A 15,002-nucleotide genomic window follows, 5' to 3' on the forward strand; every position below is an offset into this window, starting at 1 on the left:
GTTTTCCTTCCATCCTCTTCAAGTAGATGTTGGTTATACGTAACCTATTTGACTCAGTGCTTTTGGTCATCTCTCATGTGGAACGGACTGTGTCTTCCACAAATGGTCTGTCTGCATTCGTACCTGCCTGAGAAGTCAGTGGAACATGGGACGAGACACATGCTGGGCTTGACCTTCAAAGGATGAATCTGACAATAATTCACAAGTGGGTGGATTGAATTTTTAAGCTGCAAAGGGTTTGTCAGTTACTAAGTGACTTAATGCTTGCCTGGGGGGAAAACACCTCTAAATGCAAAGGAGGAAAGATGCTGTGACTTTCACGTTCTTTTTGAATAAAAGACTCTCATGACAAAGGGTCCTTGTGGCTTTGTTACCTACAAAGAACAGTTCATATGGGAAGAAAAGATTTCAGTTCTGGAATCTGGAATGTTTATGGCCTGACAAGGCATGACTGATGGCTTCATTTGAAAATTCTGTTTTTGTATTTAACTGATGAATAATACAGGTACAATGGCTATCTGGAAAATTGTAAAGATAAATAAAAATATGGAGAAGCACTTCTTCTTGCCTATTTAATAGCTGGAGAGATTTAAGAGACCATAAAGTATGTGGGAAAATCCCTTATTTCAGTAAGCATCTAAGATCTAAAAGCTTTCATCTCAAAGTTCTGACTGAAGACTCAAAAGTGGAAAAGATTTCTATCATGCATAAATGTTTCTTATTTCTTTTAGCTCAGTCTTTGTCATACAGACACAATCTCGAGATTATTTCACTATGCGAAGAAGCAAAAATTATTCTCTTTTACACTTGTCTGCTATACCAAAAGTATGAGTGCATTTGTTTTAGCAAACTCTTCAGAGCAAAGATACACTTGAGATACAGTGAAGAATGTTTTGTCAAAGCAATATAATTATTTCTCTCCTTCTTTAACACTATTCATCATTAAATGGAACTCATCCCCAAGTGATATAAAATTTCTTAATATCTTACTAAATATTGATTGTTCTCCCTTTTGCTGAAAATACATGAATTCAGAAGGGTTGTCTTGGTTTATACTCAGCAATGTGTAAGCAATGTCTGGGCCTAAGCATCCAAACGTGATTTTACCCTGAGAAAAGTGTGTAGTTGAGCTCCTAATGCAAAATATTCACATTTGGGCCTGATTTTTAAATATTTACAATATTTTCTTCAGTGTAAGAAATATTCAGAAAAACTGAAGGCATACACACATACTCCTTCCATGAAGAATGGGTCCAGTAAATTTACAAATTAGACTAATTTCCTTTGCAGTAACTTGTAATCCCACTATTCAGAGTTCATGAACAGACTGCATAGTAGTATGACTGTGACATGTAAATGGCACATTCAGGTCATAAATTCAGGAAGCTTTTAGAAGTAGACACTGCCTTTTAGTTTTGCACATTTACAATCCTTTGTAAAAGTTATAGATGTCTACTCTTAAGAAGAAATTCTGAAATTCTTGAGGAACTCTCATGTCTCAGGATGAAATCTTTTTGCAATATGGAAATTTTGAAAACTTCATAAAAGTAACATTTGCATACCCAAATTCCATTCCAAAAAGGCTTAATGCAGTGATCTGGAGCAAAAGAAGACAGCCCTGTAGCTCTTGGGGCTACATACACCAGCATTTCAATCATATAACATTTACGTTGCACTCTAGAAACAGACTAAGCTTGTAGCTTTAGGTTAGTGGTAAATGTCAGAAGATTAAGCACCTCTGCATAATCACCATCTTGTAACACTCTTGAATGATCTTGTAAGTTCACTGTCAGCTTTCAGTGTTCAAACGTTCATTCTACATGAATTAGGATTTGCTTTCAGAATCCCCAAGTGAGAAACGGTTCATTATTCACGTTTCACAAGTCAGATTCTCCGGCAATGAGCTCTCATCCTCTCTAACTGCTTGGTGTGGAGGCTATATGTGAGTTGGTTTCTAGGCCAATAACTAGAGGATGGGGTGTAGGAAACAGTCCTGGGCTGCTCAGTCTGCTGGGTGACCCGAGGCAGCAATCTGATCAATCCACTTCTAAACCTCCTTTACACCTTCTACAGAACAGGACACTGGTTTGAACCTCACTGGAGAGAGGCTAGGCAGGTAAAGTGGCTGAGAAAAACCAGGCCAACCCCACCACAACAGAATGGTGAAGTCTATGGCAATCTTCCCCTAAAAAAATTTGAATACAGTTTCTTTAAAATATTGTGCAGGCCCTCAGGTTAACAGTTTTTGAATCTTGAACAGAAAGTATAAGGTGCCTGACATGAGAGATATTTCAACTGGTAGTTATTCTAAATGATGAAAACTATCATTGTTTTCAGTAATTAAGAGTATATGCATCACTGCCTTCCAATACAAAGAACAAACTCTGTATATGATCATGTGTGTGTGTCTCTGGGTAAACACAAATTTATAAAATAATGAGTTAAATCCATTTTAAAAGCTTATATCCTCAGTGTTGAAAGGTGCTTTTTAAAACATAAAAAGCGCTGGATGATGACTGTTTCAATCACTGTTGAATTCCCACCATCAGCTATAATACAGGACGCATGGTAGGTACTCATAGAAGTTTCCTGAATAATTTTATTTTAGCCTCTAATCTAGCTATCATTAACCTCCATATAGTCATCCTTAACCCTAACCCTAACCCCAACCCTCCATGTTATTAACAAGCATCTCAAAGATGGGGAATAAATGCATAAATATTTTCATTTACCATACCAGCTATAATTTATCGACCATATTAGCTATTACTGGATATGATGTTCTCGCACGCAAAATGGCACTAGAATGGAATGGGAATAATGAAGATAAACATAGATATATCGTGTTGTCAGTATAATTAAGGCACCCAGTCCTAAACTGGGTCTTCCACTAGAATTCTTTAACAAGGTTAGGGAATGTCACCTTTTGAAGTTGAAACTAACAAAACTGAGTGACAATAAATTGAGTGACATCAGGTTGTCTCAAAATAATCCCAGGATGTAATTCACTTCATGGTTGATTGTACAAAGTTATTTTTCTTCAAGATAGCTAAAATCTGGTCAGGAAAATGGAAATATAAACAATATTCTGAAGAAAAACAAATGTCATGTGTTAGACTTTGATACAAAACCAAGCAAAAGAACAAAATAATTGACTAAAATCTTTAGGGGGATGGGCCAGGGTTTGGAAAACATGCTCATACTAAATATTTGTTAAATCAATAGGCAATACTTTACTTGGGGTCTGACAGGAAAATTAGGAATTTAATCACAGAAGCAATTTGTGGTTTTAGATGCAGCTTTCAAGTTAATAAGCAAATACATTTGTGTTCAAATGCAATGTTTGTTAATATGTTTACTGAAGTGATGAGAATAATTGCAGCCCTTGAAAGAATGAATGTCTGAATTTGCATATTCAATACTTTATCCAAAAATAACTAGTTAGGCTTCAGCAATAATTGCTGAAGATACAAATGAGTTAAATTGTGATGCTATGTTTTTAGAAATCAAGTTTTTTTAATGTGTTTTATTACACAGATTCCCATTTTTCACTCACTGATGAATTTTAAGCGTATATATTAAAAAAAAAGAAACAGAGGATAGAGCTACACTGGCATTAAAAACTACTGTTCAGTTTACATTGTTATAGCCTAGTCCAGATTGATCTGTGATTGTCTCAAAATCATTCTGAGGAGCATCATAGAAGACGGATACTATTTCTGCCTTCCCTGCACCCATTTTAGCTTTTTCCGGTACTGTCTTTCTCATCCTCCTTTGAACAGGGCATCCCTCCCAGGACCCAGGCCTGGCCATTGAGAACAGTCCATGTCTCAGGGCTTAGTGATTGGTTAAGAGCACAACTGTGACCCAATTTATTTATCTTGTGTCTGATCAGTATGTGTTCTCCTTCCTCCTTACTCTACTGCAAAAATATTAGAAGGACAACAACAACCAAAAGGTGCTCATTTTTATTAAACTGCCATCTTTAATATCGCAGCTGTAACCTCTACATTTCACCTGGGTTTTGATTGCTGGCAGTATTCGCTATTTTTCATTTCATGTTTTTCTGACACCATTCAGAGCTTTTGATGACGTGAATAGGAAAGATGCCCTCTTTCTCCAGGTAATATTCTGGGGAGGATATAAGTGGACCTGGCATTCTAAGCAGTCATCTTTGTCACCTCAAGGGCAATCTGTCTTGAAATAAGAGCCAAAAAAGGGGACTCAATCCAAACTCAAGAATAACTTATAGAATAAACACTGGATCACTTTTGATCCCAAGATCCTTCATGACACTCCTGACTCCCGAATCATGTTCTAATCTCAGATTTCCTCTGTTTGAATTTCCCCTCTGTTAACTTCAGTCCATTTTTTTTCATGTCACCAATTCAGCTTTCACTAAGCATTTTGCTTTTTGCTAAGCATTTTGAATGTATCCTTTATGGGACTTACATCTGACCAGGGCAGTCACGCTTCACTGTGAGAAGCATTCAGGAAGGCATGGGTGCAATGAGCAGTACATGGTTGGAGGACGGAATCAGCACTGAGGATACTAAGAAGCCTCTGGGAGAGACAGCAGCACAGCCAAGTCTAAAATGCCCTGTAAGAGCTGTTGTCTGCCTCTACTTGCCCCAGGCACTATAGAGATTCTTTCTTTTTTATAGTTTGCAATCATTCCAACTATGTAAACATTTCATTGCTCTCGATGGCTCACTGTGGAAGTGGGGACCACAGCTCATCAGCTAGAAAAGTCAGGGTGTTAAACAGAGTTGAATTTGAGGATAAACAGAGAGAACTGGGCCTAGTAATCTAGCAGAATGGACTATATTTCCTTAGGGCCAAGAGAATTTTGCTCCTTGAATAAATGGTGAGCAGAAATTGGTCAATTATTTTTTCCTGTTTCTTATACTGAATGAATTTAGTGAACTTTGAGTAAATTAAACATGTAGGATGTAACTCCATGATAGGAAAGCATACTTAAAAGGGAGAATAGTCACCAGGAGAGAGCCGCATTTTGCAAAGATATCTAGTCCTTACAATGTGTATATCCAAGATGCTGGACACTGAACTTTATTAAAATTGTTTACTTGTTATATAAAGCTGGGAGAGAATGATGTTCTGCTTGCTTCCTTGTAATGAGAAAAACAAAAAACAGAAAAACAGAAGAGCATTTATAGAAAAGAGCATTATAGAAAAGAGTTGTGGATCCAAGGGTCAGAGTAGAGCAGTGCTGTCCAAGAGAATTTCCTGCAAGCACAGAACTGTTCATCTGTGCTGTCCAATGTGGTAGCTGCCAGCTACATGCGGCTATGAGCACTTGAAATGAGGCTGCTTTGACGGAGGAAGTGAAGTTTTAATTGAACTCATTTAAACGTACATGGTCACATTTGGCTATTGGCTACCATACTGGACAAGCACAAGTAAATCTGGAGCCAGACAAAACGTTGAAAACCCAAAGCCCACATGGGTCAGGCCACATGCACCTTTAAGATTTATCTCCTTTAGCCTACATTATGTTTAAAAAAAAACCAAAAAACAAAAACAGAGTCAACCCGAGAAATACAGAGATACCAAAAAGAAAATTTCTCAACTTTAAACATCTCTTGAAAAGGTTTTGTAATACGAGACCAGGAGTCCTGGCTGGTGACAACTGGCCAGTGCTGAGATGCAGTCGTGATCACTGGATGTAACTAAGCTGCATGTGGGACAGTTTTCAGGAATTATTGAATGTGTCCACATGTTTGTAAGGGCCACCTTTTTCAGTTTTGTTATTTGCCCAGTGCCCACTGGTATTTGCATATTATGCCCTAGTCTAGTCCAAATATGTGGTCTCTTGTAAGGCTGAACAGCAGCAGTAGAAGCGACCAGGGAACCTCCGATTTGGGGATCTTTCATCTTAGCAAATGCTGGGCATTTCTAACCCTATGAAAAGTCAGAGGAAATCCTTCCCATTTAAAAAAAGTTATTAATACTTCCTCAGGGTAACCTCTTTTAGCATCATCAGCAATTACGATGAGACTAAATATTAATTAACCTTTAAATACAGGCTTTGGGGCTCAGGCAGGGAGATGCAAAAGAAAGAATAAAATTCTCAGTTAAATCCTAAGACGTGTTATTTCTCTTGAGAATTTCTGAACTTTTGGATTTCTAATACGGCCAATTAAGAGTTCTTTTTACCCAGTGGGATAATAACAAAGACAAGATCTCTCATCAGACGAGTTTGCCTCAGTCTACAAGACAGGCTCTGGGCTTTCAAAGAACATACTTTTACAAGACTCTTCAACTTTAATCTGTATCTTGAGAAATATGTTTGGATTGCTTTTAACTTACAGATTCACACGGACTGTTAATTTTTCTCCTTGTTGTCCTTTTCTTTTCTTTCTTTCTTTCTTTCACCTGCTTAACTATTTATCTGTCCACTTATGTTTAAAAATACTTATAAAAACATATTCTTCCTCAGACTTAATTTTTTTAATTATGTTATTTTTTATGTCAGCAATGTAACTACATACTTACACTATATGCAAATTTTAAGTGAGAGCAAGACAAATAAGAATAAACAAGCCTAGTTTCTTCTAGAACATTTAAAGAATAATGTGGAATATTACCTGGTTGACTATTAAAGTCAAAAGCTATGGAAAAAAATCAGGCCACAAATGAAGATGTTGTCTAAGTAGGTAGTTATGGTCACAACTCACATGAGTCTATACCCTCACTTACTCCATCACCATCATCCATCACTTACACAGATAACACGGACAACGGGGAGTTGTTTCTTATTATAGGAAAGCCTAATATTTTCACAATGAAAAGAGGTTTCCTCGTGCTTTTACAAGGTCTCAATTTCTAGTCACTATAAAGTGACATTTTACGCTAGTTAGGAGTCTTAACTTTAGAAAATCTTTGGAGCTATAGTGAAAGCATCTGCTCTATTTGGCTACAAACCAAATACTTTGAAACAATACCTAGCGTGTTAAATTTTTTCATTTATCAGAACTAAAAGGGGTAAATCAACTTAATTCACACAACTCTCAGTCTCAGGTACAGATTTTTGTAAAAATTGCGACATACACTATATCAGGACACAAAATAAAATATAGGAACTACTCTACAAATTGCAGAACTTTATCAAAATGTTATACAGGTTATCAGTATGTTTAAACACATACATTGTGTTTATAAAATGGTACTGTGTAAATATCTGGCATTATTTTAAATGTATTACTCTAGTATTAAAGTAAGTACCTGATATATAAAGAAATAATTACAACAAAAAGCTATTTCTGGATTTCTAAGCTCACGACTTCCTGCTGTTTAATTAAACCCTACAAACATAATTAATCTATTCATTTAGATACACAGTCCTGTATGACTGTATCTTGCATCTTGACAGTTTTTCAGCTAAACACATTTATCACCAAATTATTCACAAGATAAATGCCAGGAAATAAACTTACTGACAGCAACAACAAAAAAAGCAGCCCACCCATGAGTCATTCACATGGATTCTTCATAATTATTTACAGTAATATGTAAAAGGATAATTTTCCATTTCAGGGAGAAACAAACAGATGCACTAAGAAAGTGTGAGAAAGTCCTACAAAAATGCTGGGAAAATAAATGTTTACAAAATAACATCTTTTTAAGTTTATCTGTTCCTCTTTCTCCAAAAGGAGAAAATATTTCCAAACGTTGTATGTGTTAATATCTGATTAATTTGAACAGGCTAATAAAACGTAGGTTTTAGTCTTTTTTTTTTTTTAATCATGTTATAGTCTTCTTATTTCTATGGGGTGAGGAAGAGGCAGAGAGAAAACTTTCTATCACCTGTGCCAATTCTGACCAGTAACCTGGAATCATTACATTTATTTTGCTGAAAACACACAGCAGGTGTTCAATAAATATGTTGTTGAATAACGTTGAAAGAGATAGACCTTGATGACTTCTAGATGCAAAAATACAAAGGTCTACCTTCTTACCTAAAACTGACTCAATTTAACTGACTGTTGGCTTCTATATCTGCACGGGTTAAGAGAACAACAGAAGTTCAATAAGATCTACATCGCTACATCGAAAAATTTAGAATGTCATTAATAACAGGCTAAAGTCGGCTTGTTCTGCAAGTTATAGAGAAGGTTTTGCCAAGCGAACTAATATTGTAAACAGAGTTTTCGAGACAAATGCTCACAGTACTCAATAGAGCATGTTGCCTTCAAGGTACTTCAAGTACTTTCTCATCACCATTTATATGAAAGCAGCATATGCTATTTATAAATAATTCATCTTTTCATTTAAGTGGGTCTCCTAAGCACCCCAAAGAGTAAAAAAAAATGTTAATCTTGTATTATTTAATAAAGTAAATATCTATCCTATCCAAATAATCCACCATCCTCCTCCAAATGCTAATTTTTTTAAGGTGATAGGAGTCGAGGTATTTTTTTTTCTTTCTTCTTTATACCTCTCTGTGTTGTCTGAAGGTTTTCAGTGAACAAGTATTATTTATATAACCTGAAAATTACATACCTTTATGTGAAAAAAATATAATACATTTATTTTCTCTTCAAGAATAATTAAAATGACTTTAGTAAGAATGTATTTTATTATTCTATATTTAATGAACCTTCTAACATGTACCCAGTAAAATAAAAAAGGAAGGACAGATGCTGAAGTACCTTTTTCTAAAACTATGATTTCTACATACCTTTACAACAAATGTAATTTCATCCCCACAATGGATATGTTCTCAATGAATGCATGTAAATCCAAGTTTATACATTAAGTTCTACCACAAAACAATGAAAAAACATTGCTTAAGAGACTCTACTACGTTTTTCATTAATCAATAAACCTTCCTGTAAAGTGAATAATCAAACATACACAATATGGATCCAAATGTGTACAGATTAGCTCTGTTGAATATAGCAGACAACTATAGCTTCATGTATTACTCCTTACTGATGGTATAAATACACTGAAGCAAAAAAAAATTCACAATTGCCATATCGTTTTTTCTTAATTTGGATTTTCAAACTTTCCACTGTACCTGTAATGAGGTGAAGGGTTGCCTCGTGCTTCACAATTTAAAGTTATTTTTTTATCCTCTGAATCAACAGGAAAAATGCTGTTGCTGGGCTCTTTGATAAACACTGGGCCTTGTAAGAGCAGCTCACCTATATGGGTGGGAGACATCCAAAAAATAACCATCATAAGTGAAAGGTACTGCATAAGCTGTACTCTAGAATTGAAGAATAAAAGCAAGCAACTAGTGTCTGCTCTTAAAGAAAAAAAAGAAAGGGAAAGAAAAAGCAGCATTGCTTCTTCCCTTGTCCACAGAGATGCTCCGTAGATCCTGCTTTGTTTATGAGCATCAATTAAGCTGTCCTTACAGCCTAGTAACACTTCTCAGAGAATGAAAATTACTATCAAAACCACTGCCATATTAATAAGATTACTTAAAAGAACAAATAAGGCTGTACTAATTACATTTTATAACATAAGCTCTACCAAAATTATCACTGGTGAATTATCTACTCCAGGAAGTCCTTCTGTCCTAAGTCTCTTTACAAAACCAGAGCTGTAAAATCAGTGGAAACCCTGAGTACTGTCTTTCTCATAAAATCTGCCATGCCTACAAATCTGAAGGCTGACAATGTTATTTTGTCTTTTGACCCCAAAACGCTCAATAGTTGGTGGGATTTCTATTTTATTACTAGCAAATTGAAGAGAAGGATATAGCACTGAATAAATGTCTTTTAGAAAGTGTTTGTACTTTGATTAAGAGAACTTGAACGTTCTGAGAATTTCCACATATGCACACAAAAAACTAAAAACTGTGTCTTTGTACTACAAATGTAAAAAGGAATGAGATAATGCCATCACCAACTGCTTAAGCTACTGCAATTGTATAATCATTGCCATAGCATTTCGGAAAACAAACACATTCACAGGGGAAAAAAAAAAACACCTCTTTACTCTCCCATCTTGAAATGCTGAGTAAAATTGCATGAATAACCAGACTAAGACACAAGGAGGAACGATGAACAGATGACAAAGAAAATGACATGGAAAAGCACCCCAAAAGCCCAGAAACTATCCTGGCTACTGAAGTAGTAATAACATTATAACATTAATAAAAAATATTTCCCATAGTAATAGGGCAGACACAATACTGAGAATAATCATTGAAATGATGAGAAATGCAACAGCTAAAGCCACCACGTGAATCCTACGTGCCCACATCTGTTCTCTAATCTTCATTGCCCTGGGAGGTAAGTACCATAACTATTCCCAATGTGCAAAAGTGAAGTATTGAGTCTAAGAGCTGTGAGGTGACGTGATCAAGTTCACAGAGCATTTTAGAATGTTGTTCATTCTGAAATGGATACGCTGTAGATGATTTGGCTCTAGGGGCCAGACACCCTACGGCTTTTTGCCCAATGAACTTGGCCTTGCCACTGATCTGGCCTTTGATGGGTAATCTGTGTCCAGCCTGACAGGTAATTTGTTTACTGGGAGGACTGCCACCCTGGGTCTGATGGTGGGACTGTCAACACCTGATCAGCTTGGATGGGGGCTGTCCACACCAGAAAGATCAACCACCTGACTGACAGCGGGAGATCTGGGTCACATGGTACGAGCTGACTTGGAAACTGAGCTCAGCCATGTGTGCACTCAGTCCACCATGACTGATAATGAAGCATCAGGAAAACTCTGGACGCTGAGGCGTGATGAGCTTTCTGGTTGGCGACACTACTCATGTATCATCACATGTCAACACCAGAAGGGAAGTACATCCAAAGAACAATAAAAGCTTAGCATTTAGGACTCTTCCAGATTCTGCCCTATGCTTCTCTTCCGTTGGATGATATTAAAATGGCTCTTTTCCCTGTAATAAACCATAATCATGAGTATAACAGCTTCCAGTGACTACTGTCAGTCCTTCCAGTGAATTGTCAAACCCAGAACTTGCAGTTCGTGTTAGAAATGAGGGCAGTCTGGGAATGTGCACTCAAACTTCAATGTTTGGCTAACTCTGGGCACTTTCCACTAACACATCGCCACTCAATTAACCCTTAACTGCCGATCATGATTTAAGAAAGCAGCGTGATATCCTCCATCATCCCTGGTTTTTATTTACCTACAAGGCGAAAATGTCACAAGGAAAAAAATCTCACTTTTCCTTTGCTAAAAAGGACAACCTCTGGGAGAAAGGGATTTTGAAATAGCTACTAATCAAACAGCCCCTAATGAAAAAGAAACAATTTTGTCATTTTCTTGAATTTTTTCCCTTCGAATAGTTTACTGCATAAAAATAAATACAAAAACAGCAGTGTTTCATTAATCAAATTTATTATCTTAGAAATATGAATATACTTCTAATGTCTGTTTGTAAACACTGGCTAAGAGGGTGGATATTTCATTGCATTCTTCCTAGTGCTATGGCTTCTGATTTATTTTGAGTGACTTAAACATATTTCATTCATTTATGAGATGGTATAGCATCACTGTCCTGACAAACTGATGTATGTAGCACTTGAAAGCAATAATATAATAGCATAATGGTATATGTTTGAAAATAACAGGTAAGTTGGAGAAAGAAACAACAGAAGAAAATTAGGTCTACATTAGAAGAGAATGATTTCAATAAAAAAGACTCAGAGAGGTGTTTTGAAAACTTTCTTACAAGTGACCACCATGAAAACTCAAATATCCATCATCATCTAAGAAAAGTGAAATCCCAAATGCTGTTCTAACTCTTCTCTAGAGACCACTATTAATTTCAGATGCCACTATTAAAAAGCTAGAAGCACATTTTTCTGAGACCCTTTTGAGTGATGATAATAGCTAATTTGCTAACATTTATGTACCAGGCACTATAGTGAGCCATTTACAAGCCTTTCTTCCCTTATTCCCAAGCTGCCTCTGACCCAGCCCCTACCTTCTGAGGTCCAGCTGCACCACTGTCCTTGACTCTCAGACATGCTGAGTTTTGGGCTGACTTCCTTGATATTCTTGTGGTCTTGTTTCCTTTTGTCATTCAGAACTCAGCATAAATGTCACCTTCTCAGCTTAAATGTGACTTCCCCTCCCACCATCTAAAATCATTACCCCTCACTTTCACAAGTCACAGATATATCAAAGCACATCTCACTGTAACTTGCTATCAATAAACATTATACATGTTTATATATATGTTTGTTATTTATTTCTATCTAATGCACTGCTGCATCCTCAACTCCTGGAACAAGGCAGATATTCAATATCTGTCTGCTGAATGGATGATTAAGATGAATGAAAAAATTCTCACAGTAATTCAATATAAAGGCAGATACTACACTACAGCTGGTGATTGATAAAGGTATGATTTTAATTTCAGAGCTTATATTATTACCTTGTAGTTGTCTGGCCTCCCCAGAAGAAATGAGACCCAGAGAAGTTAAATAACCAACCATACTAAAACCGTTTTTTCGTGAGAGACCAAAAACTTTTGGGATCAGACCCTGTTGCTCATATTCTTGGTTTGTTTCCCTTTCCATTAAACCACGCTGTTCTAAATATGATCAAAGGTGAAAATTAACCATCAGCTTGTTTTTTTCAACTTCAGTATTTCCTGATGACACTGGAGTTAACAGCCTGTGAGACATATACCCACCATTTCTGAAATTTAAGGCTCCTAAAGGCTTTTCAGAACATCAGCAGCCATTCGACTCTTAAAATATAAGTACGAATTAATAATCAAACATGACAGGTTGATCCATGCTTCCTCCTTAGAAAAAGGGACAAAGGCCGCTCAATCTTGTTTCCCTGGAATGAAACAGGTGATGAGAGATTCTGGGGTATAAAATTCTAGTCTCCTGCTAGCAATATAAGCTTAAAAGGAAAAAATTCTGAAGTCTTCACTAATGTAAAGGAAATTATCCAACAGTTTCTTCAAAACGCATTTTGATCCTCCAAAGGACAAAACCTTTACTATTCACAAAGATATTCATAACTAGTGAAAAAGCAGCTTGGCAGAAAACAGAAGGGGATACGCTTAACTAAATGGATTCAATGTAACATTTAGATTGATGCTAAACTTTACTTTTTGTGACAGGGGTATTTTTTTGATATGCTGGCCTGGCTCCCGAGCTCCATTTTAAGTTTACAACCTAAAATAAAGGGCATATAACATTTCCGAACAGGATTAATAAGTCCAAAAGTCCAATCCTGAGGTGATTTTCCCCCTCCAAACACCCAGAGGCTACTAGGAGTAACTGCCTGGGAATGTAAGTACAAGCTTTATGAGCTCCTAAGGTAATGTCACTTAAAGATCAAACTGTGGCCAATCAATTCTAATGGTCGTACTCTATACAATTTTTATGAAGAATGACAAAGAGAAACAGACAAAGGATTACAGGCAGTTGCGTTACTTTTACTAAAAGAAATGAAATTCCTAAAAGACAACGTTATCTCTGAAATTCCTACAGCAAAGGAAAGCATATCCCATTTTCCCTTGCTGATTTACATCCTATCTACAAGACACAAAACAGGAGTAGATTTTAAAACGAAGAAGGTAAATCCCAAAAGACAGCTAAGGTGGGCAGCACTATTTCAGCCAGAACTGAAGAGAAGGTGAAATCTAGAAAGAGATACTCAACGTTCTCTCAATGTATTTAATTAAGAGATATCCAATCCAAACAGAATGATCTCTAGCTCAGGGCCAGAGAACATAAAATAGCATGTCGCTGATGAGGTGAGATCTGTATTCTAGGCTGTATTACTCCACAGGAAAGACAATTTAAGATGGAAACATTTTGAAGCAGTGGGACATCATCTTCTTTTTTTTTTTTTTTCTTCTGTTTTGGCATTGATGGTTTACAGCTAGAAAATGCTAAAAGAGACAAGGTATAGCTAAAATAAAATTCCATTTATATTCCTCCAAAGTCAGGAGAGGCTGAAGAATTCAATCTTAAGATAATTCATTTCTTTAACAGATATTTGAATGCCAGACACATGCAGCATGTGAAAAATAAGCCCTGGCAGACACTGCTGGTTGTCTGCTCAACAGTTCTTCTGATTGTTCGCCTTGCCTTCAGAACTTGCCTCTCACCAGAGGTACTGAAAGCACCAGATGTATTACCCTTCGAGAACTCTTTGTTAAAGGGTTTTTACTGGGCAGTAGTGTAGCCAGGGGAGCCTGGGTTATGAGACCAACCACACCCAAAGACAAGTGTTTTAGTTTGCTAGCTCTGCCACAATGGAATACGACAAACTGGGCTGTTCTAGCAACAGAACCTAACTTGTCTCACAGTTTGGGAGCTAGAATTCTCTAAACAAGGTGTGGGCGTGGCTGATTTCTCCTGAGGGCTCTGAGGTAAGGATCTATTCCAGGCTTGTCTCCCTAACTTGTAAATGGCTGTCTTCTCCCTGTGTCTCTTCACCTCATCCACCTTCTACGTGAGTCTTTATGTCCAAGTTTCCCCTTTTAATGAGGACACTGCCCTAATGACCTCATCTGAACTAATTACATCTGCAATGACCCCATGTCCAAACAAGGTCACAATCTGAGGTCCTGGGGATTGGGACACTGAAACACAAATATCGAGGAGATACAATTCAACTCATTACAAGAAGCATGGGAAAATCTGCTAGGAGCTTCTGGGAAAGAGCCTCTACCTGGATTTCAGGGGGAAAATGAAGGAAATGTTGATCTTGCTTCTATTCCTTTATGATATGGAAATTGTCATGTGAAGAAGAAAGGAATGCTGGGACCTACTGGGGTCATCTAGACACCATGAGATGGAATAAATATACAGGTATACATACACACACATATATACATACACACATGTCACAGAAAAGCAAGCCCAGAGCCCTCACATCCTTGAGTTCTTAAATCAACATTAACTACATTAACTACATTAACTCTAAACATCATATGTTAGAAAAATACCCTCTAATACATTGTTGTTACCTGCAGCTGAATCTACCGTAACCTACATGCTAAAAAAGGGAAAAGACAA

At 36.8% G+C, this 15,002-nt stretch overlaps 1 protein-coding gene across 3 annotated transcripts in view; it reads right to left on the bottom strand.

The window, feature by feature from the left end:
- Window positions 1–15,002, bottom strand: part of CNTN3 (contactin 3) — a 299,279-nt gene that overhangs the window by 190,905 nt on the left and 93,372 nt on the right. For 2 of the 3 annotated variants that reach the window (XM_072941732.1, XM_072941731.1), the window contains exon 3: window positions 9,044–9,170. The exons of the other annotated variant lie outside the window; for it this stretch is intronic. In XM_072941732.1, coding sequence (XP_072797833.1) covers window positions 9,044–9,170 — 127 coding nt within the window. The remainder of the gene's footprint in view (window positions 1–9,043; window positions 9,171–15,002) is intronic. 3 annotated transcript variants of the gene reach the window in all.

This window comes from Vicugna pacos, chromosome 17, assembly GCF_048564905.1.
Source record: "Vicugna pacos chromosome 17, VicPac4, whole genome shotgun sequence".
NCBI classification, from domain to species: domain Eukaryota; kingdom Metazoa; phylum Chordata; class Mammalia; order Artiodactyla; family Camelidae; genus Vicugna; species Vicugna pacos.